Raw genomic sequence first — 23,757 nt, 5'->3', positions numbered from 1 at the left:
CAAAGATTTTTAAATTAATTTTGATTATTCTTGTGAGGCCCTGTTATCAATAATTCGCCTTGTACTCCAGTCGAATTAGAGTTTGAACGTGAAAAAATTACTAGTAGACATTTTATTGCACTTTATGGCGGACAAGGATATGTAGAATGATAATATCAAAAAAGTAACTCGAAAGAAGTGACGCTAAGTTGGCAAATGCAAATAAGTTGCAAATTTTTGTGTTTTTCCACTTTTTTTACTGTCCATGAAAATCTAGACGGCATATCGGAAAATTAACTGTTAGGCAATTGTAGGCAATTAAATTACCTACAATTTAACGTACTTGAAGCTACTTTTCACTTATTTGTTAACAGTAAAATAAAGGCAGAACGCGGAAAAAATATTTTTCGAACGCTGGACATTATTATATGGAAAAGACGATCAATCCAAAGACCAACATGTGTGCTAAAGGCCGATTCGATTGATCGTGAAATTGTTGCTCCAGTTATTTGTGAATTAATTTCGTTCGATTTTTTGCAACTAATTGTTTAATTACCAAACGTTAATTTTAGAAGTTATGAAGTTAATATCGTAGATATAGATTCTAATGCATCCATAGAAACGTATCGAAAAAGAAAAATTTCAAAAAGTTGAAATAAGTTGCCCTTTACAACGAACAAAGTACGACGTGCAAAACAGCGTTATGAACAAACTATTTCAGTCAGACAAAAGCCGCAAGGAAATTCGCTCTTTTTGCATTAAATAGACCTTATTTTTACGATAATTAAAAAGAAAAATCACCTACGCCTCTTTGTGCCCAATACAACTTTATTTATAACGTTGTTACTTAACAATTGGACGTATCGGACCTGGATTTTAGAGACAATTAAAGAAAGGGTTAAACTTTTATTTTCAGAGTTTTACATTGATAGTTCATGTAACAAACGCGTTAGCTGCAGTAAAAGTTAACGTTAATGAACGGTGGCGCGCGGTATTTTCCCTTCAACATTTCAAATCGGTCTCTCTCGAGGACCGCCCGATCAATTTTGTTGATTTTTTTTTATTTTAGGTATCTCCTCGAGTCAGTACATTGCCGTCATAAAATGTATACATTGTCGGTATTAATCCGTCGCAAATTAGACATTCAATATTTATAAATTAAAAATATCCATATAAATTGTACTTCTGATTGCTATAAATATTATTTTTTCTCATATTTCATTTTTTTGCTTTATTGAAGAATATGTATTTTTTTTAAATTTCAACGGGATAAGGACAGTAAAAAAATACAAAACAATAAAAATGATTTATATTTATAAAAATAAACTTTTTTTCTTATTATAAAAACTTTGATTTACTGTTACTCAATTCTACTTTTTTTGACAGTTTCGAAAAATGATTTTTCCTCGTTCGACCTTTATTTTACAGTTAACAGGTGAAAAGTGACTTCAGGTACCTTAAATTGTAGGTAATTTAATTGCTTACAACATAAAACAACTAATTTTGCAATATGTCGTCGTAAAAAGGGGAAAAACACGTAATTTTGCAACTTATTTGCAATTTGCCAACTTAGCGGGGTCGCACTGGAGCAACGGGAAATAAGCAATACGCAACTAGCAATACACGATATTATCATCAATTGACAATACAGGATGTCTCATAATTAGCTGCCAACCCTGAACAGGCCGATTCTATGATCAAAACTAAGTAAAAAAGTTCATATGAACATGGGTCCGGAAATGCTTCCTAAGGGCACAGGGACCCATTGAAGAGGGAGGAATGGAAATCATTTTTTTGCAATATCTCTCAATCGCGTTGTGATAAATGAATGAAATTTGGTATACACAGCTAAATTTTGATGAGCAATTTGATGGACTAATCCATTTATTTCCACAAGGTCCATTGGGGTGGGTACGGGGGGGCCCTTGGTACTTTGCGTGTGTAACTTTTTCATCTTTGACTTTTTAACAAATTGGACAGCAAATTCCGTTTTCCCGAACTGTTTTACGTTAAAAAGGTACTCTTGTTTCAAATCGTTATCTTTAACGGTTTCTGAGAAAATCGCTCTTGAATTAATCCCACTTTGGTCAATTTCATAGTAATTTAAACAAAAAAAAATAATAATAATTTAATACGTAATCAGTAATACACATTATTGATGTAGAACAATTATGATATGATGATTTGTTTATGGCTTTTGCGATGGTAATGCTGCGCGGCAGAACGCGAGTACGGCAGAAGGTTTCCAAACAGAAGGCTGACATCAAGGAGGACATTCCTCACTGTATTCCGCAATTTAGCTGCAACCGTCACTTTTCGAAGGGATCATAAGATGGAAACTTAATTTTGATAACAGACAACAAGCTATTTTAAAAACTGTTCAAAAAACCCTCCACCTTCTCTGATACAAAGTCTTGCCCTACGTGTAACACTTCTCGAAGCTATTAAGATGCTAAAACGGTTTTGACGAATTTCATTGGCTGCATCATTGATACGCTGCAGCAATTCCTCACGGGTATCGACTTCGGTGGCGTAAACTTTTTGATTTAGATATCCCCAGAAAAAGAAGTCCAGCGGGGTTAGGTCGGGAGAACGCGGCGGCCAAGCTACCGGTCCGTGCCTCCCTATCCACCGTCCAGCGAAATTTTCGTTTAGGAAATTTAGAACATTGCGACCACTATGTGCCGGGGCTCCATCGTGTTGAAAAAACATGTTACGTCGTAAATTTAGAGGCAGATCATCGAGAATTTGGGGAAGATTTTCTTGAAGTAAGTTTAAATAAAGATTTGAATTGAGACGTTGTGGAATTTCAATAGGTCCAATCAGAGTGTCGTGAATTATTCCCGCCCATAAATTTATGGAAAACCGTTGCTGGAAGTTTGTTCTCCGAACAACATGTGGGTTCTCTTCTTCCCAATAATGAGAATTATGAAAATTTAATTTTCCATTTCGGGTAAAAGTAGCTTCGTCACACCACAAAATTTTGGAAGCTTGCTCGTTGTCCAGCGACAAAATCCAGCGACAAAATTGCATACGTGGCGCAAAATCTTCTGGTATCAAGCCATGTACACGTCGATAGTGATAGGCATGTAGACCTTGTCGCTTTAATATTCTTCCAACCTGAAATGTTAGTAGCACATCTAATCAATTCTGTTAAGGAAATCTTTAAGATATGTAGTACCGTTGGCCGAGGAACATTTATTTGCCTTGAAATGTTCCGTATGCTAGTCGTAGGATCTTGTTCAATAGCGTCAAGGACCTCCGCTTCCCTATTAATCCTGGGACGTCCTTGACCCGGTGCCTTTCGAAAAGTGGCGGTTGCAGCTAAGTTGCGGAATACCGTAGGGAATGTCCTCCTTGATGGCAGCCTTCGGTTTGGAAACCTTCTCCCGTACTCGCGTTCTGCCGCTGCAGCATTACCATCGCAAAAGCCATAAATAAATATCATATCAACTAACTCTTGTCCCGTAAACTCTTCCATTTTTTTCGCTTAGAACTATTAAATTGGCAATCGGGTTGACAATACTTTGACATAAGAATACCTTGATAATTTTGTTTAAATTACTATGAAATTGACCAAAGTGGGATTAATTCAAGAGCGATTTTCTCAGAAACCGTTAAAGATAACGATTTGAAACAAGAGTACCTTTTTAACGTAAAACAGTTCGGGAAAACGGAATTTGCTGTCCAATTTGTTAAAAAGTCAAAGATGAAAAAGTTACACACGCAAAGTACCAAGGGCCCCCCCGTACCCACCCCAATGGACCTTGTGGAAATAAATGGATTAGTCCATCAAATTGCTCATCAAAATTTAGCTGTGTATACCAAATTTCATTCATTTATCACAACGCGATTGAGAGATATTGCAAAAAAATGATTTCCATTCCTCCCTCTTCAATGGGTCCCTGTGCCCTTAGGAAGCATTTCCGGACCCATGTTCATATGAACTTTTTTACTTAGTTTTGATCATAGAATCGGCCTGTTCAGGGTTGGCAGCTAATTATGAGACACCCTGTATACTAAAGATCATATATTGTCCCGTACACTGAAGCAATGTTGCCTGTAGGAACAAGTTGCGTAAATTCTGCTATTTATTATTATTTACGATGATAAACCTGCATGTCGATCGTTTCATTTTCGAAGCAACATTCAGGCAATAAAATTCCAAAAATGCCAGATGATCCTATAGCCAAAATTAAATTTGTGAAAATCGTCGAAAAATACCCATGTATTTATGATATAATCGTACAGATTATAGCAAAAGGGAGATGAAAGAAAAGGCATTGGTAGCAATTGCAAATGAAATTAAAGATTCTGGTAAATACTTCAATTTTTTAATTTTAATAATTTAACTAGTATATTCAAGTATATTATACAGGTAATACATTTTCTTCACAACATAATCTTTTAACTGATTTCTCAACTCCTATGGGGATTTGCTGTTATTGACAAACGTACAATATTACTTCCCGTTGTCTATCACTTGTTTATTGCTTATTGTCCGTTGCTCCAGTGTGCGACCCACCTTAGCGTCACTTCTTTCGAGTTACTTTTTTGATATTATCATTCTACATACCCTTGTCCGTCATAAAATGTAATAAAACAATTCTACTACTAATCTTTTCAAATTTTTCAGGTTTTATGATTTAATTCGACTGGAGTATTGATAAAGTGCGGATTTGACGTTGAAATTTGTTTTTTTTGTTTCTCATGGTAATGACTTTGATAACTCCATAGAGTTCATACACGAATGTATACACACACACACACACACACACACATTACTAGTATGTTTCGATGTTTGTGGAATGTGGCATCAATTTATTCGAAGAAATAAGTTCCACTTGAGTTGAATTTAAAATATAAATGTGGCTTTATACTACTCTCTTCATACTTCATTTTTATGCAGCATGCGTTTTGCATATCCGCCATGGGTTTCTTAGAATAACAGTGTCATGTTAATAATAAAAAATGTACCTGACAAATTTCCTAATTTGTTTTAATTTTTCGTTTCATAGTGACTTATTGAAATAAGTTTATTTTTAACAAAAACTATTAATTATACAGTGTATCCACGGATTACTATCTTGACGGATAATCTTAAATTAAACTTTAATTACTTTTTTTGTTATTAGACTAAAGGTGAAAAAAATAACGGTTTGATTTCTTGACTTGCCTCGAGTTCTTTTAAATTTTCCTCAGGGCTATAAATAATAAAGATGCAGAAGATAAACATTGAGCATAAAACATGAGAATGCATTTCGAAAAGTATTATTTTTCTCTTATTTGAATATGATTTCAAAAGACAGCTTAAATACTTGAAACACCTAGTTATCAGCCACCCAGAAACAGCTACTCTGCGTGCTGCATACCCCTTCCAGCACAGGTCAATCTCGAACTAAGTTCTCATCAGTGTAATTAGATCGCCCTCTACTAATAGGTTCTAAGCGTGGATTAGCAATGACATTCATACTATGACTTACTTTGTAGATTATATCTCACCAATAATAAATTACGTCCAATTATTTCATGCATACGGTCCCCCGTCATATAATTTATCTAAATTAATAACGGAAATTTGATTTAAACTACCTCCTTGTTTAAATTTTTTATTAAACATTCTATACAAATAACGTCGTTGTTTATTTATACTAACACTAGCTTTTACCCGCGGCTTCGCTCGCAGAGTGATAGAAAATCTTTCGTAAAAAATATTTTTTTTTAATAAAAAGTATCCTATGTTACTTCTAATACCTCCAAGAATATGTGTACAAAGTTTCATGATGATCGGTTAAGTAGTTTTCGCGTGAAAGCGTAACAAACAAACTTACATTCACATTTATAATATTAGTAGGGATACGTAAATCGTTGGTCATTAAATGTATCATTAAAAATGGAATCTTAAAGTAATTGATAAATTTATTTGACACTAGTTATTTTAGATTCAACAAGAAATATTATAAGCAATAGGATGGTACAGCTATGGGCAACTCATCAAGTCTCATTTTACCAATTTACCATTGGAAAATTATCACTTTTCTCACCCTATAGGAGTTAGAAATTATGAAAGTTATGCAAATTCATCTTCAACATTAAAATAAAATTTAAATCACATTTATCCGTTCAGCACAATAAACAAACATGGGCTTTTAATTTTTAATTTTTATTTTTATTACCTATTACCTATTTTTTACGTAATAGAAACAAATTTAAATTCGACTTTCATATTAATAATTTTATTTTTAATATGAATACATATTTCGACCTTTTCCTAACTTCTCTGAAACAGTTTTGTATCTCATATAGTGAAAATCAGCACCTATTTTTTTTTTTTCAAATGAGCACATTTCAATTTTTCCGCCAAAAAACATTGTTTTATGACGGAGAGACGGTTGCCCTTCCTATTCAATGGGGAATTACATCTGGTTAAATTTAATATTTGTTATTATTACTTGCTTCATATACACAAGATCCAAAAATCACGTCACTTCCGGCGACACATTTAAACAATTAATTGTTTTTCAGTACTTCAAATATACACTGTGTCCCAAAATGATGGAACAAAATTCATCTTTTTCATTTATTTTTTTCCAGTTAAAATTAAAAAAAAAAATCGTTGAAACAGATCAATTAGTAAATAGAAATTGTCACTTTTCTGCAATATTTTCTATTTTTTTAAGCCATGTCTGACAGACCTATAACATTACCGATGTATTTTTTAATAGAACACTATATCTTATAATATAAATAGTTACTTTTTTGTTACAGTTGTCAAAAAATGGGGGAATTAAATAAAAACGATTATTATTTAGTACTTTTTATTTTATTACAGCAAATGTTCAAAGTGCCCCCATTAACCATTGCAATTTGCATAATACCCAATTTGGTGTTCAAAGTTATCAATTACATTTTGAATAACATTTGGTGTTGTTATGTTTCGAACTTCTTCTCTGATACGATTTTTCAATCCTTCGATAGTGTCTGGTCTGTTCACATACACTTTGCTTTTTGATTACCCCACAAAAAAAATCTAGTGTGGTTAAGTCAGGGGAGCGTGGTAGCCATTCAAGCGGCCTTCTTCTACCTATCCATCGATTTGGGAAAACTTCATTAAGGTAATTTCTTACATCGAGGCGAAGGGGCACTGTCTTGTTGGAATCAGACATCACCAGCAGGATGGAATCAGCTAAAAACGCAAAAAATTCAAATAAATGTCGCCTGTCAAATTGCATCCAATGCGGATTTTCTGGTCTCCAAAACCTAGTATTTTGCCTGTTCACGGTTCCGTTTAAGCAAAAAGTCGCTTTGTCAGTAAAAGTTATGTGATTTTTTTAAGTTGTCTTTCAAATAAATTTCTAATTTCCTGGCAATCCCCTCGCATCTTCTGTCTGTATCATCTTTCCATAGTTCTTGTAAGATGTTAACTTTGTAAGGACTTCAGAGTTCTGAGGACAAATTGAAGTTGGCTGAGATAGATCTAATGTATAAGTGAGGTGAGTAACGGCGAGCATCACATTTTGACGGTCATTTTGGCTTACCGTTCTTCGCCTGCCTGTTCCAGATAAATTTGTTATACTTCCGATTTCTTAAAACTTTTTGGATACCTACGGATTGACTACGGATTTTATCTCGGCATCTAATCATAATTAAAATTTCAATTCTCTGTTTTTCGCTTAAACGGGCAACCATTTTTGAAAATAATTTAACAAGGAATGAATTGGAATTAAAATGATTCACGTTATACCTAAACTACCTGGTGAATTTTAATTATTTTTCGATGAATTTTTTAGAAAAAAGTAGGTAGAAAAAGATTAATAATGAGTAGGTACGTTTTTAAATTACAAAAGAGACTATGATTGTTTGATATAGTCGTCAGTACGACATAAAAGACAATTTTTTACATTTTTTTGGCAACTATGACAAAGAACGTATAGCCTTATGGCGGTTTTCCACTAAACGGACAGTTGAGTTTATGTCCTGTTTGTGTTTTCTAGAACCTGAAAAACAAAAACAAAACTGAAACAAACCCAAAACTTTAGTTTCCATCAAGCGGGCTACATTTTGTTCGAGTTTTGCTTTTGTTTTCGGTCCTTTTCCACTGGTTGTCGCGAGGAAGTCAAAACACATTTTTCCAATAACCAACTAACATGTTTAGAGAAGATTTTTTTATTCTTAGCTATAGCTGGTTTATACTGAAGTCCTTGGAAAAAAGTAAGTGTATATATGTACGGTTGAAGTATTTACTTGGTTAGGTAGTTAGTTGTATACTAGCCAAGTAACCTTAACCGTACATATACATATACACGTATATTTTTTAATAGTTATAATTCATTAATGATTAAAATATTGTTTTTGGGAAGAAGAAAACGCCAACATAGATATTGGGTTGGATCACTTAAATAGAAAACACAACACGACCGTTTCCACTAAACAGACACCATAACACCAATAATGCTTCACCATAATACAAATGTTGTCTTGCTTCACCATAAATTAAAACGATATCCATCAACTCCAAATTGCTATACACGCAAACCATTTTTGACACTAACTACGAAAAAACTATTGTAAACACCACAGATAACAAGTAAACCACTATAGCAACAACGACTGCAAAATGGATTTCAGTATTCGGAGTCACTGAGGCCACGTGGATCTCCACGTGTATTGCGAATGACGCTAGAGACTACAGTTTTCCAGCTAGGTAGTGATTGAATGTACTATAACTTTTTTTTTAAATTTTTTTCTCGGAAACTACGGATTTTAAAAAATTTTTTTTACGATATTGACTTCATTTTTCATGTCGCATCTATTCCCAATTTTTTTTGGATAAGTTGTGAATCACCATGTATAGAGCGTCCTATTAAACAAAATGTTGGTAATTTAGGTCTGTCAAACATGGCTTAATAAAAATAGAAAATATTGCAGAATAGTGACAGTGATATACTAATTGACCTGTTTCAGCGATTTTTTAAAATCTTAACTGAAAAAAAAATATATAAATTTTGTTCCATGATTTTGGGACTACTATAAGAGGACCACTTCTATGAATCTCGCTTAATATGCGACGTACGTCAAAAATCTTTACATGTTTTTTGTTGCATTCTTTGAGGCCTTTGTGCTCGTAAAAACAAATTTGAGATCCATGGCCAACTTTGTGAGTAATCATAAGAAAACCGGAAAAGTACCGAAAGTTTAAGGTCGTCTAACTTTTTTATTGTAAGAGATAGAGAAAACTTATTTTAATAAAATTTCATGGCAAAATTGATATCTTTCACCCAGTGTAAACAGATTTTGGAACTATCGTATGTAATTTACTGCACACTACGCGGGTGAAAAAAAAGTTGTCATCGAAGCAGGCTGTGGCTATAAAAAATTGCTTGGTTTTTCCTCTTTCATGCGATATACTACATGTTGCCTGTATCTTTTATATTTATTACATTTTTTATAATTTTGGTATAAAAAATGTAAACATTTTCGTGTTAACGTAGAAATTGTTGTAGACACGTGTCAACTACAAAAAATTTAATAAATATAATGTAGGTATTACTTTTAAGCAAAATACACATATTGGTGTTTTGCTTTAGAGAAAACTGAGATTTCAACATTGTTCTTGCACAGACAAAGTAGCTTACGTTAAATGTAGCACGCTATGGAAACAAATGTGTTAACGTTAACCCAGTAATGTTATTATTTAACAAATTGTTTGTTGTTATAGTTTATATATATAACTGTTGGTTTGGAAATTGTTACAGTTAACTGTGATTTGAAAAACTAAAATTTTGGATAATAATGATATGTTCACATATTGAGAAGTGTAATATGTTTGTATTGTACTATCAATGCAATTTCAATTCTATTCAAGCACTAGCGGAATGTAGAAAACCTTTGCTAATAAACTCAACTGTTGTTAATAAAATAGGTAATGTTAACAGAATTTTAAATTATGTAAATAGGAAATATGAGCAAGTCAGATTGAAGTAAACTACACTGTAAAGAAGGATAGTGCAAGGATATATTACGAAAAAATGGTATCAAATGTTATAAAGTGAAAAAAGTGCACCTCTTGAGCTTGAAGATGAACCGAGGAGATTAGGATTCTGTAGGTGGTGACAAGAAAGAAAGAGGGAAAATCCTTTTATATACAGAAGAATTCTCTGGTCAGATATGCCTATTTTTTGTAACAATGGATTTTTTTAATAGAAACATTTACTTCAAATGGACTAATGGTAATTTACATTGGCACGGAGAAAATGCATTTCAACAGAGGTTTTGGTTAGGGCTAGAATTCTTGATACCAAAATCCTGGGACCTTACTTCTATGTTCTATGATTGTAAACTGATGGGTGCCAGATATTGCAGATTCTTAGCTTCGAAAAAGTACATCATATTCATAAAAATTTTTGTAGTTGGCCTGTTTAAAACAATTTCTATACATTAATCTACATCTTTCATAGCAAAATTATAAAAATGTAATAGATATGAAAGATAAAGGCAACATGTAGTACATCGCATGATGACAATTTTTTTTTGTCCGCATAGAGGGCGCAGCAAATTACATCCGATACTTCAAAAATTTGTTTGAAGATATCAATTTTGCCATGAAATTTTATTAAAATAAGTTTTCTCTATCTCTTAAAATAAAAAAGTTAGACGGCCTTAAACTTTCGGTACTTTTCTGGTTTTTTTATTATTACTCACAAAGTTGCCCCTGGAGCTCAAATTTGTTTTTACAAGCATCAAGGCTTCAAAAAATGCAAAAAAAATTACACATACATTAATTAAAAAAAACAATTAATAACTATAACATATTTAAAACATATTTTCGACTATTTCATGAGCATGATATCGAGCGGATTTTTTATACCTGTAAAGGGCATAGGTAACGCTAAATTATGGTATTAAAAACATAAATTAAAATATTTGTGTTTCATTTTTGCTGTTACATTTTGATAACTTCAAACAGCTATAACTTTGTTAATTTAAATGGAACAACCTATATTTTTTTACTCTGTTTGTAAATTTTAACAATGGTTCTGTAGGTATTTATCTTTTTTGATGGATTTCTAATATAATCTTACGTTTATGTCTTGAGAAAGGAAATAAACATTTTCGAAAGCTTGACAACAATACAAAGTGTTCTTATTGTACTAGCCCTTAGCACCGTTGACTGCAATCCCAAATATATATATATACATACACAGTGTGTTTCACTTAAACGGAACACCTCCGTATTTAGGATGGCGTTGGCTGATTTCCAAAATTCTTTTCTTTCTTCTTTTTTTATGTGGTAGTACTCAAAAAGGCCTACTTTTTGATATTATATTTTTTTACATGTGATCTTTTTTACGGCCTACTGTCAATAAGAAATGACCCTCAAAAATTAAAAACTTATTAGTCATTTTTTTAAGTAAGAAATGGATAGCATTTTCGATTTGATCACACCTTAAAACCCTAAAAAGAAAGTTTCATTATTATAGCTTTTACAGGGTGTTAATATAAGTTGTAGTAGACTGATATGTGAACAAAATAGAACAATAAAATACAGGGTGTTTCATTTGAAAAATATTAGAAAATCAAGTTTGAACTTTCTTAAAATGATCGTATTATAAAAAATGCCCTTTTAAAATATCGATATTAGCTAATATAGGAGTCTTTGCCTAACATTTGCCTATACCTCAGTCAAATATTTTTGCTCCAAGTATTAGTAGTTGAAATTTAATATAACTTCTTCGGGGTCATGTTTTTTCCAAAATTCGAAGAATTTTCTATATAACTTGGCAACCCCGCACTAAAATATTAAACTGTTTATATTGCCATATACAGATTTTTCTCATAAATCGATGTTTAAAAATATACGGGGTATTCCATTTACTGGGTGTTTTTACTCATCGCCCTGTGTGTTTCAAATTAATTTTGACCATTAGGTTTTTTGATTCTGTACAACTTTTACAACTTGTACAACTTTTTTTCTGTATTATGAATAACAGGGGAGTTATTTTACTTTCTCACACTAATGGCCCACCCTGTATATATGCTGACTCCATCCACAGTTCTGTGTCTGTTTCACAAGTGTAAATGTGCAACTAACTCCCAGTTTTCATCAGCCGTTCCATATGTCTATTAATTCATTGTTATTGTATCAATGGGTTATTTTAATATGTTTGTTCTTACTTAGTAATCAACTAACTATAGGCACACTGCCCATGTAAGTCGGGAACGATTCCAGAGGTTGTAAATATGTTTTAAAAATTTTGGTTATTAATTTTAAGCACCGTTTTGCAGTTTCTGTAAATAAACTAGTAGTGGATTTAGTGGTATTGGTTTTAATCTGTAAACACTGATATAAACAAACAGAGTATACACACAATATATACAGCGTGGTAAAAAAGTTCTGCATAAAATTCATATTTTCGTTAAACAATTTTTTTTCGAAAAACGGTGAGACCCGTCGATTTTTATTTGATTCAGGGCACCTTGTTATGTGGAAATTTTTTTTTTCGATAATCCACTCACGGCAGCGATGTTTTTTTAAATGACAACGTATATTTTTTTCGTTCGAAATTGATGACAGTGATAATTATCTAAACAACGGTGTGAAAATTTCTATGTCTTACATAACAATTTTTTTTAGAAAAATGCACCTTAAGTTCTTGAATGCAATAATTTGCTGTTTACGGATCAAATGCCTTAGAAAAAAATTTATTCGGCAGAAAGCATTTCAGATAACTTAAGTTGCAACTGGTGTTATGTAATATTTGCGGAATTATTCATCAGATATTGTCAGGATCCTGATTAAACTGCAAAATTTAGAACCAAGTTCAACCGCACAAAATCCAAATAGTATGTAGCAAATTAAGGTCGACTTTTTGTCTTCGAGTTTGCCGATAAATTCCCCAAAAAAAAAAGATCCAAAGAAATGTTTACTTGAAAGGAGTAGATTACCTGAAATATTGAAGACTAAAAATCAGTACCGATTTAACATTCTTTGGTGAAATCGTTTAATTCGAAATGGCAAAACTTAGTGAACGCGAAAGAATTGATATTTTGAGGATGATTGGTTTCGGCGATAAGTTACGAACCCATCAAGAAGCTTGCCAATTATTTAATGCAACGTACCCTGACAGACCACCAATTACGCAATCTACGGTTAGTAGGGTACTGGCAAGGTTTGAGGAAACTGGTAGTGTGAAAGATGCTCCTCGTGCGGGTCGTCCTAGAGTAGATGATGAAACTAGATTGAATATCCTGGTGGAGCTCCAGGACAACCCTCATTCTAGTACAAGGTCGATTGCATTGAACAATGATATTTCACATGTAACTGTGGTGAACTTTCTCAAAAAAGAGAAATTTCACCCCTATAAGGGTCACTTGATACATGCATTGACTGAGGACGACCCAGACCGCCGTCTCCACTTTTGTGAAGATTTAATGCATCGATGTAACGGAGACCCCGACTTCCTCAAGAACATAATTTTTTCTGACGAGGCTACTTTTTATCTTAATGGATCGGTGCATCGACATAACTGCCGGTATTGGTCTCAGGAAAACCCGCACTGGGTGCAAGAAGTAGATCATCAGCACCCCCGAAAGGTGAACGTTTGGGCGGGAATAATAGGGCGTCGTATTTTAGGCCCGTATTTTTTCGAGGAAAATTTAACTGCTGCTCGCTATTTGGATTTCCTGCGGTTCGATTTGGTCCCAAGCTTAGCAGAGTTATTCCCGAACAACGAGGATCCTGATATTCCTGAGGAAAGAATTTGGTTTCAGCAGGATGGTGCACCGCCCCATTATGGAGTGCAAGTACGGGAGTACTTGAATAACACGTTTACTGGCCGGTGGATCGGGCGACGCGGAACAATCGAGTGGCCTCCGCGTTCGCCTGATTTAACACCTCTAGACTTTTTTTTGTGGGGCTATTTGAAATCGCGTGTGTACACAAACAGACCAGGTGATTTGGAAGAACTTAAAAACCGTATTCGTTTTGAAATAAATCAAATCGACCCGGGAATGCTTGAACGAAGTGTAGACGGCGTTTACACACGCTTAGGACAATGCCAAATGGTACAGGGTGGGCAATTCGAACAATTTCGCTAGACTTACACAAACATTAGTGTAATTTTACTCGTTTGAAATGTAATTTTGTCAACTTTGTCCTTTTCGGAGCCATTAATAGTGTAAGTAGACAATTATCACTTATAAGAACTTAAGGTGCATTTTTCTAAAAAAATTGTTATGTAAGACATCGAAATTTTCACACCGTTGTTTAGATAATTATCACTGTCATCAATTTCGAACGAAAAAATATGCGTTGTCATTTAAAAAGAAAATTATGTCATCGCTGCCGTAAGTGGATTATCGAAAAAAAAAAAATTTCCACATAACAAGGTGCCCTGGATCAAATAAAAATCGACGGGTCTCACCGTTTTTCGAAAAAAAATTGTTTAACGAAAATATGAATTTTATGCAGAACATTTTTACCACACTGTATATATATAATTAATAAATTTTAGTTTCAATTATAATGAAACAACCTTTGCTAGACCATCTGAATGCTGTCCAAATACTTGTGGTCTACCATGTTTTGTTTACGTAATTCCCCCAGGTACAAGAAGCCAATGCTGCACTTATGTGTGCAGATATATTTTCACATTTGTGTGCAATGAATTGGCATATAGGGCCAATATTTTTGGGTCTTATATCATGCTATCCTAGTCTCATAATGTACTATAATAATTATATGGTTTTACTGCATTTATTATAAGGAATGTGTCTATATGACTTCATTTGATAAGAATTTCAGAAAACATGAAATAATGTATAATTTTTAAAATATTTTTTTTTATTAATTCTGATCGACTTATCATAATTTATTCTCAGATGAAAATGTATTTTTCCATTCAAAATTTTAATAATCCTTATTAATCTTAGGTACTGGAAATACGAGTACAGATGGCACCTATAAACCTTCCTTTCTCACTGATCAAGAATTGAAACATCTCATACTGGAAGCAGCTGATGGTTTTCTGTTTGTAGTAAGCTGCGACACAGGTCGGATAATATATGTATCCGATTCTGTTGCTCCTGTACTAAATCACTCGCAAAGTGACTGGTATGGTTCCTGCTTGTATGACAGCATTCATCCTGAAGATGTTGAGAAAGTTAGGGAACAACTGTCAACGCAAGAACCTCAGAATACGGGTCGCATCCTTGATTTAAAAACAGGCACCGTAAAAAAGGAGGGCCACCAATGTAATAAAGGAATATCTTTAAAATTGAATAACATAATTAAAGCTTTACCGTTGCAGCTTCTATGAGGTTATGTATGGGTTCACGAAGAGGTTTCATATGTAGAATGAAAATTGGAAATCTTTCTCCGGAGAGTATGTCAGTAGGTCATTTAAACCGCCTTAAACAAAGAAATAGCCTTGGTCCAGGACGTGATGGTCAGAATTTTGCAGTAGTACACTGTACCGGATATATAAAGAATTGGCCTCCGACAGGTAAGTAAAACAGATCTTTTAATATGATTAGATCGTATATCTTCTCATATCAAATGTTCTGGGTAAAGTTAAGAATAATCTAAGTTGGGAAAATATCAGATATGTTCCCAGGTGTTCAACTAGAACGTCAAGCTGATGATGAAATTCATACAGCCCACTGTTGTTTGGTGGCTATTGGTCGCTTACAAGTAACTTCAACTCCAAATACCAGTGATATGTCGGGTTCCAGTAGCAATTCGGAATTCATCTCAAGACATTCCATGGATGGTAAATTCACTTTCGTAGACCAACGTGTAATAGGATTGCTGGGCTACTCCCCACCAGAGCTATTAGGCAAGAGTTGTTTCGATTTTTTCCATCCAGAAGATCAGACACATATGAAAGACAGTTTTGAGCAAGGTATTATTATTTTTTTTTATTAAAATCACAATAAAATTAGTATTAGTAGATGTTGTCTCTGTCAAAATGGCTAAAAATTCCAAAGTTACAGCTATTGATGGAAATGAACATGAACAAAAGATTAATTTAAGAGGTATATATTCGGGTAAAGCTGTAGTGAAGTTTTGTTTTGTTTAACTCTTTCTTGCTTCTGCCCGAATGTAACTCGGAATTTCATTTTGCATGTGCCCGAGTCACACTCGTGCATAGAGTAATTTATGTGGTTTTTGCTTTACATCCCCGTATTAAACTAGAAATTCATTATGAAAGCACGTTTATACCCAGAATTTTCTGCATTTAATGTTTTGAAAGTTGTACTATATATGGGACATTCCACGTTAAATCGATCATGGCTCTCGCCAATATTTAGAGATACTTAATAAACGGTTTTGGACGTACAAAGATTAGTTCTTCCAAGTACTTTAACTTGTTACGTGGTAGAATTTGTAAATCCAATATGGCGGTTGCAAGTATAAAAAAAAATAGGATTCATCCAATAATCTCCCTCCAGTGAACATATTACTAATAAATCCATCTCCAAATAACCTTAATGGGAACTTCGAGATTGCTGTTCATAAATCTTCAGAAGTTATTTTCAGAAGATTCAAGATGGTATTTTTTATGTAACTGCTTAGCAAGCCATAAACCACAAAACTTTTATTCAATGGTTATATTTTATTGATTATGATGAGATAATTTGATAATTATCTTCGCATAAAAAGAAATAGAAATGTTTTTAGGAAAAAAATAGTTAACAGTAAACTAGGAAATTCAGTTACCCTGACTAGAAAAAGGGCACCATAACAGACGTGTAATTGCTAATTTTTATTTAACAAATAATAATAATATAGAGCCACAAAAAAAAGGTAAATTGTCTGTGCCATAAAGCAGACCATGTTATTCCTACATACATATTTTCAGCTACTGAATCTGAAACTGAATCTGACCTCTGTTTTGACCCATTGGGATTTTTTGTAAATCGTTCATTTATCTTTTTTTAATTCAAAATCCAAGTGATGGTACGAGGAGGCTTGTATCTAATGACGATCTTGATGACCCCATAACCCTACAACTCTGATTTATTTATCAGAAACCACCATAATTCCATAAACCCAAAAACCCGTCTTAACAAGACGTTAAACGAAGGCTTAAATTTAACCAGTTTTCATACCCCTAGGAATAGTTTAGCAAAAGGTGCATTGAATTTAGCTTTCTTACAAATAATTTAGTAATGGTATTAATTTTAGTGAAAATGGACATAAAATTCCTAATATTTCTGCTCAATTTGATTTTTTACATAACTTATCTTTTATTCTTATTCATTTCCATAAACAGCTTTCTTAAATCAGATTAAATTTATTTATCTTTGTTAATAAAGGAAAGACAAGGAAACACTATTAACTAACAATTTTAATGTTAGAAATATTTTTTGTACTTGTTGGTGGATTAAGATACTTTTTAATCCTTACTCTTGTTTCAGGGATAAAATGCCACTTTTAATCTTCGATTTTGACAGGGATTAAATTTATTTTTAATCTCTCTCAAATACATTAATGTTTATTTGAAGTTATTCCTCAGAACTAAAATGCCATTTAATCTATAAATTTAAAAATTCGCTATAATACACCTACAGAAAAAAATGTTTGTTTTATCATGTTTCAAATATAAATTTCATTTTAACAAAAATTTCATTTCAGTATCCATCCTCATTTATTGAGAGTTAAATAATTATCCTATACTTAATTTTATTATTATTATTTTTTTTAAACCAAACTTAGGTCGTAGAAGATTTCAGTTTATTTTTAGTTGTTAGTTTAAGATTCAAAATTAGGAACATTTTATTACATTTACATTAGTAATTTTGTCATGTGTTAGAAAAGAAATAATTCAAAATGAAATAATTTCTACCCTTTTTGCACAAAACAATTGAAAATTAAAAAATTACAAAATTGAATATTTTAGTCAAAATTTTTTTCAAAATAGTTATTAAAATATATGGAGTGACCCTATTATTGTATAATTTGCATATTCTCATGTTTTAAAACTAACATTTTATCGGTTTAATTAAGTAATTTAATATTCATGTGTTGTTTGGATAACTTAAAAAGAAATATGTACTATAATCATTAATAATAAATTCACAAAATTTTGTACAAACAATCCTTTTTAGGAAATGCTCAGTCCTATGGTATAATGAGTTATGAAATTAAAAAATGTAATTGTAACTTTATTAAGTAATTTTTGAATGAAACTGAGTGTTCTAAATTGTATTAAATCTTTAATATCCAAGTTACTTTGACTTATAAACTCGCATATCTATTCAGTTTAAAAAAAATACATACATCTTTTTTGTACAATCTGAAATTTTTAAATGTCAGAATGATGTCACATAAATAAATGTAGAATATTCAATAAAGAAACACAAAAATCTCAGTTGGAAATGGTCCTTTCATCCAAATCTGTAAAAGAAGGTCCTCTGATCAAATAATTTCTTTGAAAATTGAAACCTCTGACTTCTTTTAATTCTGACGCCACTGATTAATTTTCGTTTAAATTTAACCTAATTTGAAATCATTATCTTCAATAGTTCTTTAGTGTTGCACCATGCACAAAAAAACTGTTTCACTTCCATCCAAGGATTAGGAAAAGTATTGCTGTTTTTTTTGTTGGTTTTGGTGAGCAAAATTAGCCCTAAAAGTTTATCATTGTAGCTTTATGCCTTGGATTGAAAAAGTTAATATTTGTATGTGCAAAGTATTTCCATTTAAAAATCTAGTATATGTCAGACGTTTCACGTCAATTGGCACAGTGGGCTGCCCAGAATAAAAAGTCATCAATATTGATGTTCGACGTGTCAAAAGCTTCTTATTTAAAAACTCTATCGAAAGCCATCTGGATGATTTAAAAAAAAAACATCATGGCGGTTCCAATATGGCGACCGCAATCATGGAAAATTCTGTTTAATGAATAATATTGATAGATAAGAAACATAAAAATACTGTATTGTAGACTGAATCACCAATATCTATATGTTTTTGGGGTTGCTTATTTCGAATTCAATGTTCGTTAAACCCTATCTGGTCAATGTTCGTCCCTAACCTTAAAAATATTTCAAATCTTTGAAATAATACTTTTCTTCGATGAGTAATACAGTCTAACCACCACAATTTGTGTTTTCGGGATCGCTGAAACCAATTCTAATATCCATATAACTTCAACTAGTCAGAGCTCGTGCCTAACCTCAAACAAATAGCGCAAATTGCTATTTTTTCTATATTTAGGAATGAAATGTAACCAACGTATCTTTATATTTTTGGGGTCACTGAATCGAATTCCTACATCTGTTTGAACCCAACTAGTCATTAGTCGTCACTAACCTCAAAAAAATATTCCAAATCACCAAAAGTTTCCCTCAAGCCGTATAGCACTTCTCTAACCCTCTCATGGCAGTTGGCGCCTGAAGATACACATAAAAAACACGAAATATTGGATAGCCTTACTCAAGCGCTACTAGTTTTCAAAAAGTCGCTGGTGTGCTGGTAGACCATTGAAATAGTACAATACCGACACCTATGGACAGATGATACTTTGGTTAGAGATTTGATCAAATCATTTTAATGAGCTCATTGACTGAACCCATAGTTACAAATTTCGAAATAGAATTTGCTGAATCGAATAAGTCTTACATAAGAATTATCCTGTACTTTTAGTACTTTCGATATTTTTAAATTCAACAGGTTAAACAATAAGCTTTTTTGTTTAATCGGATTGAGGCCGTTATCATGGCTAAGACTGTATTATCTTTTCTTCGCTATAATATTTAATCAATTTTAGAGAATTTTTAGGTTACAAGACGAATACTAACCAGTTGATGTTATACGGATATCAAAATTGGACTCGGCAATCCCAAAAAAACATAGAGATAAGGTGGTCAGACTTTATAACTATTATATTTGTTGAGGTCAGAGATGACTAGTGACCAGTTGGGTTCAAACGGATGTAGCAATTCGATTCAATGACCCCAAGAATATGAAGATATATTGATACACTTCATTTCTACACATAGAAAAGTGTAATATTAGCAATTTGTGCTATTTTTTGAGGTTAGGCATGAATTCTGACTAGTTAAGTTATTCGGATATCAGAATTGGTTTCAGCGATCCCGAAAATATAGATTGTGGTGGTTAAACTGTATTACTCATCGTAGAAAAGTATTATTTCAACGATTTGAAGTATTTTTAAGGTAAGGGACAAATAGTGACTAGATGGGGGTTTAAAGATTGAATTCGAAATCAGCATCCACAAAAACGTTGGTGGATGCTGATGTGGTATTTTTATGTTTCTTATCTATGAATATTACTATAAACAGAATTTTCCATGATTGCGGACGCCATATTGGAACCGCCATGATGTTTTTTTAAAATCACCAGATGGCTTTCGATTGAGTTTGATACATCGAACATCAATATTGATGACTTTTTATTCTGGGCAGCCCACTGCCCATTGTCGTGAAACGTCCGATATATTTTTATATTGCCAGTGTTTATTTAAAATATTTTTTTTTAGTTCTGAAGTTGAAAGGGCAAGTTTTGTCAGTGATGTACCGTTTTAGAGCGAAAAACAGAGAATGGATATGGTTAAGAACGAGCGCGTTCTCTTTTTTAAATCCATATACTGACGAAGTTGAATATATAGTTTGTACAAACACTACAGCTAAATCTTTACACCCATCTGGTGAAACCGCCGCAGAAACTCCAGAGCAAGTTAGTTATCAGCAACCAGGTTTAGACTACAGTTTACAGCGACGAGATGCCGGAATTTACTCCCATATGCTTCCAACCACACATATTCAAAGTGAGTACCTGCCGATGTCAACTTCATCTGGTTGCAATGACCGTTCAGAAGATTCCCGATTTCCACGTTTACTCACTGATCCCCAACAACAAGCAGCTCGACCTAGTAGTGGGCAAAACGTGTATACTAGTTACGAGCCAACGGCATCTCCTATTGCTTACGGCTCTCCATCACAAGCTAGTGCCAGTAGTAGTAATACTAGTGTATTAGCAAGATTAAGTAAAGGTAGCACAACTAGTCCAACTCCTGCTGCTGCAGCGTGGAGTTTACGACAGACCCAACCTGCTCCTGAAGGGTATCAGTATAGCCAACCTAGCCCCCGCTCTCCTGGTCCAACATACACGCAACTGAGTGGTGGAGCACGGCCAGGCACAGGGACTACACCTAGTTCTTATCAGTGGACTAACTGGCAAGGATCAGCTCAAACCTCCGATTCCGGTCCCGGTTCTAGTGGATCAGGGCCTCCCCCTCAGCCACAGCCGCACGAGCTTTCAGATATGCTACAAATGTTAGACCAGGGAGGAGCGACATCCTTTGAGGACCTGAATATGTTTAATACAACATTTGAATAAATTTATATATTTTTTTATACATAATTGTTGTAATATCAAAAACTCGATGAATTGCAACTGTCATTTTGGTAAATGGTAAAAGAGAATCAGTGACACTTCAGTGTGTGCAGTGATGTGTTTTTTATAGAACAAGAGTTAACATAAAACAGTATAAAGAAAGTTAATCCTCGAATGCTGATTAATTCACAAAAATTTTAAATTGTTTAATATTATTGTGACGTCCAGAATGTATTATAGCTTCAGTAAAGTTTGACATGACACTGTTTTATTTATTTTTTATTACCACCCATCATTACTAGTATATTATATGTGAACACACGTTTGTTTCAACATCTTTGACTGCAATTGGAAGAGCAAAATTTAAATAATATGCAATTATGGTTCCATGAGATTTTTAAAAACGAGAAAAATAAATATTAGTTTTAACAGCAGTTTGCTATTAATTTAGTGAATGTTTAAATTTTCTTCAAAGTGATTCTTATTTTCTAAAAAAGAAATTTTTGTTACAACAAAAGAGCATTTCTATTGATTACAACGCTTAAATTGTCAATTAGCAGAAGTGGAAAGGTATATTAAATTTTATTAACCCTTTCGCTGCGCAATACGTCTGCGCGCGAGAGTTTACCGCATGCGAGTATACTCGTCTGGAGCAATTAGACTACTTATATTTTTACATTATGTTGTGCTAAATTATATTAAAATATGTTTAAATGTTTCAAAATAATTGTAATAGTTTAGTTATTAATATTTTATTATAAAGCATCCATCACTATGCTCCTCAACCTCAAACTCGTCGCCGCTATCGCTCCTCACTAAAATTTCTTCCAGTTACTTGTCTGTCAATTTTCTAGATATTTTTACGATTTTATAATTAATTTCCTAATATGCTGCCGCAACTTTTCGGAAAAAACTTTTTCAATTTTTTACACGAAATTTAAAAAACAGGAAAAAAAAGGGTAATTTATGGTTTTTTAGAAAATTGACGGCTAAATTAAAAATATTCACGAAATAACTAATGTTAAGCATGACTTTTACAGTTCGATATATCCAGAAGAGCCTTGTGAAGTTTCATCTCACACTTCTCTAAACACTTCATAATATGATTAAAATGGGAAACAAATTTTTTGAGGTTTTTTTCACGTTTACCGCAAATAACGTTTAAATTGATGAAAAAAAAGAAAATTTGCAACATTTTTTTATCACGCTATTTCTTAGAATTGCATGATGACCGTAGCTCCTAAAAAATTTCGACCGAAATATCTCAAAAACTAGAATCTTAGAGCTTCAAAATGCTTTTTTTATTTCCCGATACGACCATTTTTCACCTAAATACAATGTCAAAAATCACGGAAAAATTTCGGAAATTCTTTTGACCCTTTAATTTTTTACATTAGTCTATAAAAGTGTATTTTAAATTATTATTTATAAGACATTTAATATACATTTTATTTTTTGCAGTTTTTGCTGCTATTGTAAATATTTTTAGTTAGGAATTTAGGGAAGACTAGGACAGAAAAGTTGAATTTTGGCCGCCCTGGTGCCGGGGCACCACCAGCACACTGCTCAGGAACGGCCCTACAACCGAGTCACTAATGCACATGGTTGCGAATATATACGGTTTGAGCAGCCTGATCCAATTTAATGATTCAAGCGAATTAATTGGTCTGGAACAGTTTGAGTCCTATAAATTTTTAGCGAATAAACTCGTCTGGAGCAGTGAAAGGGTTAATTTTACAATTTTTAACTAATTCAAAACATAACTATTGAAATTGCCTTGTCAAAAACAACAAAGAATTCAAACTAAAAATAATATCTATTAAACAAGGAATATGAATGTGGCAAATAACACAAATGTTGGAAGAGGTGGATAAAAGAAGTATTACTGAATCAAATCATAATTTGGAGATTTTTTCGTTCTTGACGTGTCAATGTCATGATTTTACAAATTTATCTTTTTTGTCTTTATTATTCCGCAAAGTTACCACTTATTTTACATTTTTATATTGTTGCACATTGTATAAAAAAATTAATTCGTTGACTATTTTGGCACTTACTACCTTTGATTATTACTAATTACCTGCTATCATGTTTTACCTGGATAATCCTATTTCAGCCATTGTAAGGTATCCGATATACAGGGTATTTCTGAAATAAGTACCAAAAATTTAACCGCGCCTTCAACTCGTCAAAAGCAACTTGGTTTTTGAGATGTTTTTTTTTTCAACTGTAGATCTTTGTTACCAGCCACTGGAGTATAAGTTAAAATACTTAGTTGAGTTCATAATAAACAAAGAAGCACAAAAAATGAGAAGTAGTGCTAGTAGTTATGCCAACAGATAGTTTTAAGATGGTGACAGATAAAAAAAATTAAAAAAAAACATGCAGGATACAATTATTTAAAAAATCTTAAT

The 23,757-nt window shown here is 32.9% G+C and overlaps 1 protein-coding gene across 5 annotated transcripts in view; it reads left to right on the top strand.

Moving 5' to 3' along the window:
* LOC108912677 (aryl hydrocarbon receptor nuclear translocator homolog) overlaps positions 1 to 21,611 on the top strand; it is a 182,073-nt gene extending 160,462 nt beyond the window's left edge. For 3 of the 5 annotated variants that reach the window (XM_018717994.2, XM_018717992.1, XM_018717991.1), the window contains 4 exons: positions 14,911 to 15,231; positions 15,288 to 15,482; positions 15,582 to 15,881; positions 20,487 to 21,611. In XM_018717994.2, the coding sequence (XP_018573510.1) occupies positions 14,911 to 15,231; positions 15,288 to 15,482; positions 15,582 to 15,881; positions 20,487 to 21,346 (1,676 nt within the window). In that variant the 3' untranslated portion in view covers positions 21,347 to 21,611. The remainder of the gene's footprint in view (positions 1 to 14,910; positions 15,232 to 15,287; positions 15,483 to 15,581; positions 15,882 to 20,486) is intronic. The other 2 variants (XM_018717995.2, XM_018717993.1) reach the window with 1 other exon arrangement.
* The last annotated feature ends 2,146 nt before the right edge of the window (positions 21,612 to 23,757 follow it).

This window comes from Anoplophora glabripennis, unplaced genomic scaffold (genome assembly GCF_000390285.2).
Source record: "Anoplophora glabripennis isolate ALB-LARVAE unplaced genomic scaffold, Agla_2.0 scaffold584, whole genome shotgun sequence".
NCBI classification, from domain to species: domain Eukaryota; kingdom Metazoa; phylum Arthropoda; class Insecta; order Coleoptera; family Cerambycidae; genus Anoplophora; species Anoplophora glabripennis.
The sequence above is the reverse complement of the archived record's forward strand: the minus strand, read 5'-3'. Positions and strand labels throughout refer to the sequence as shown.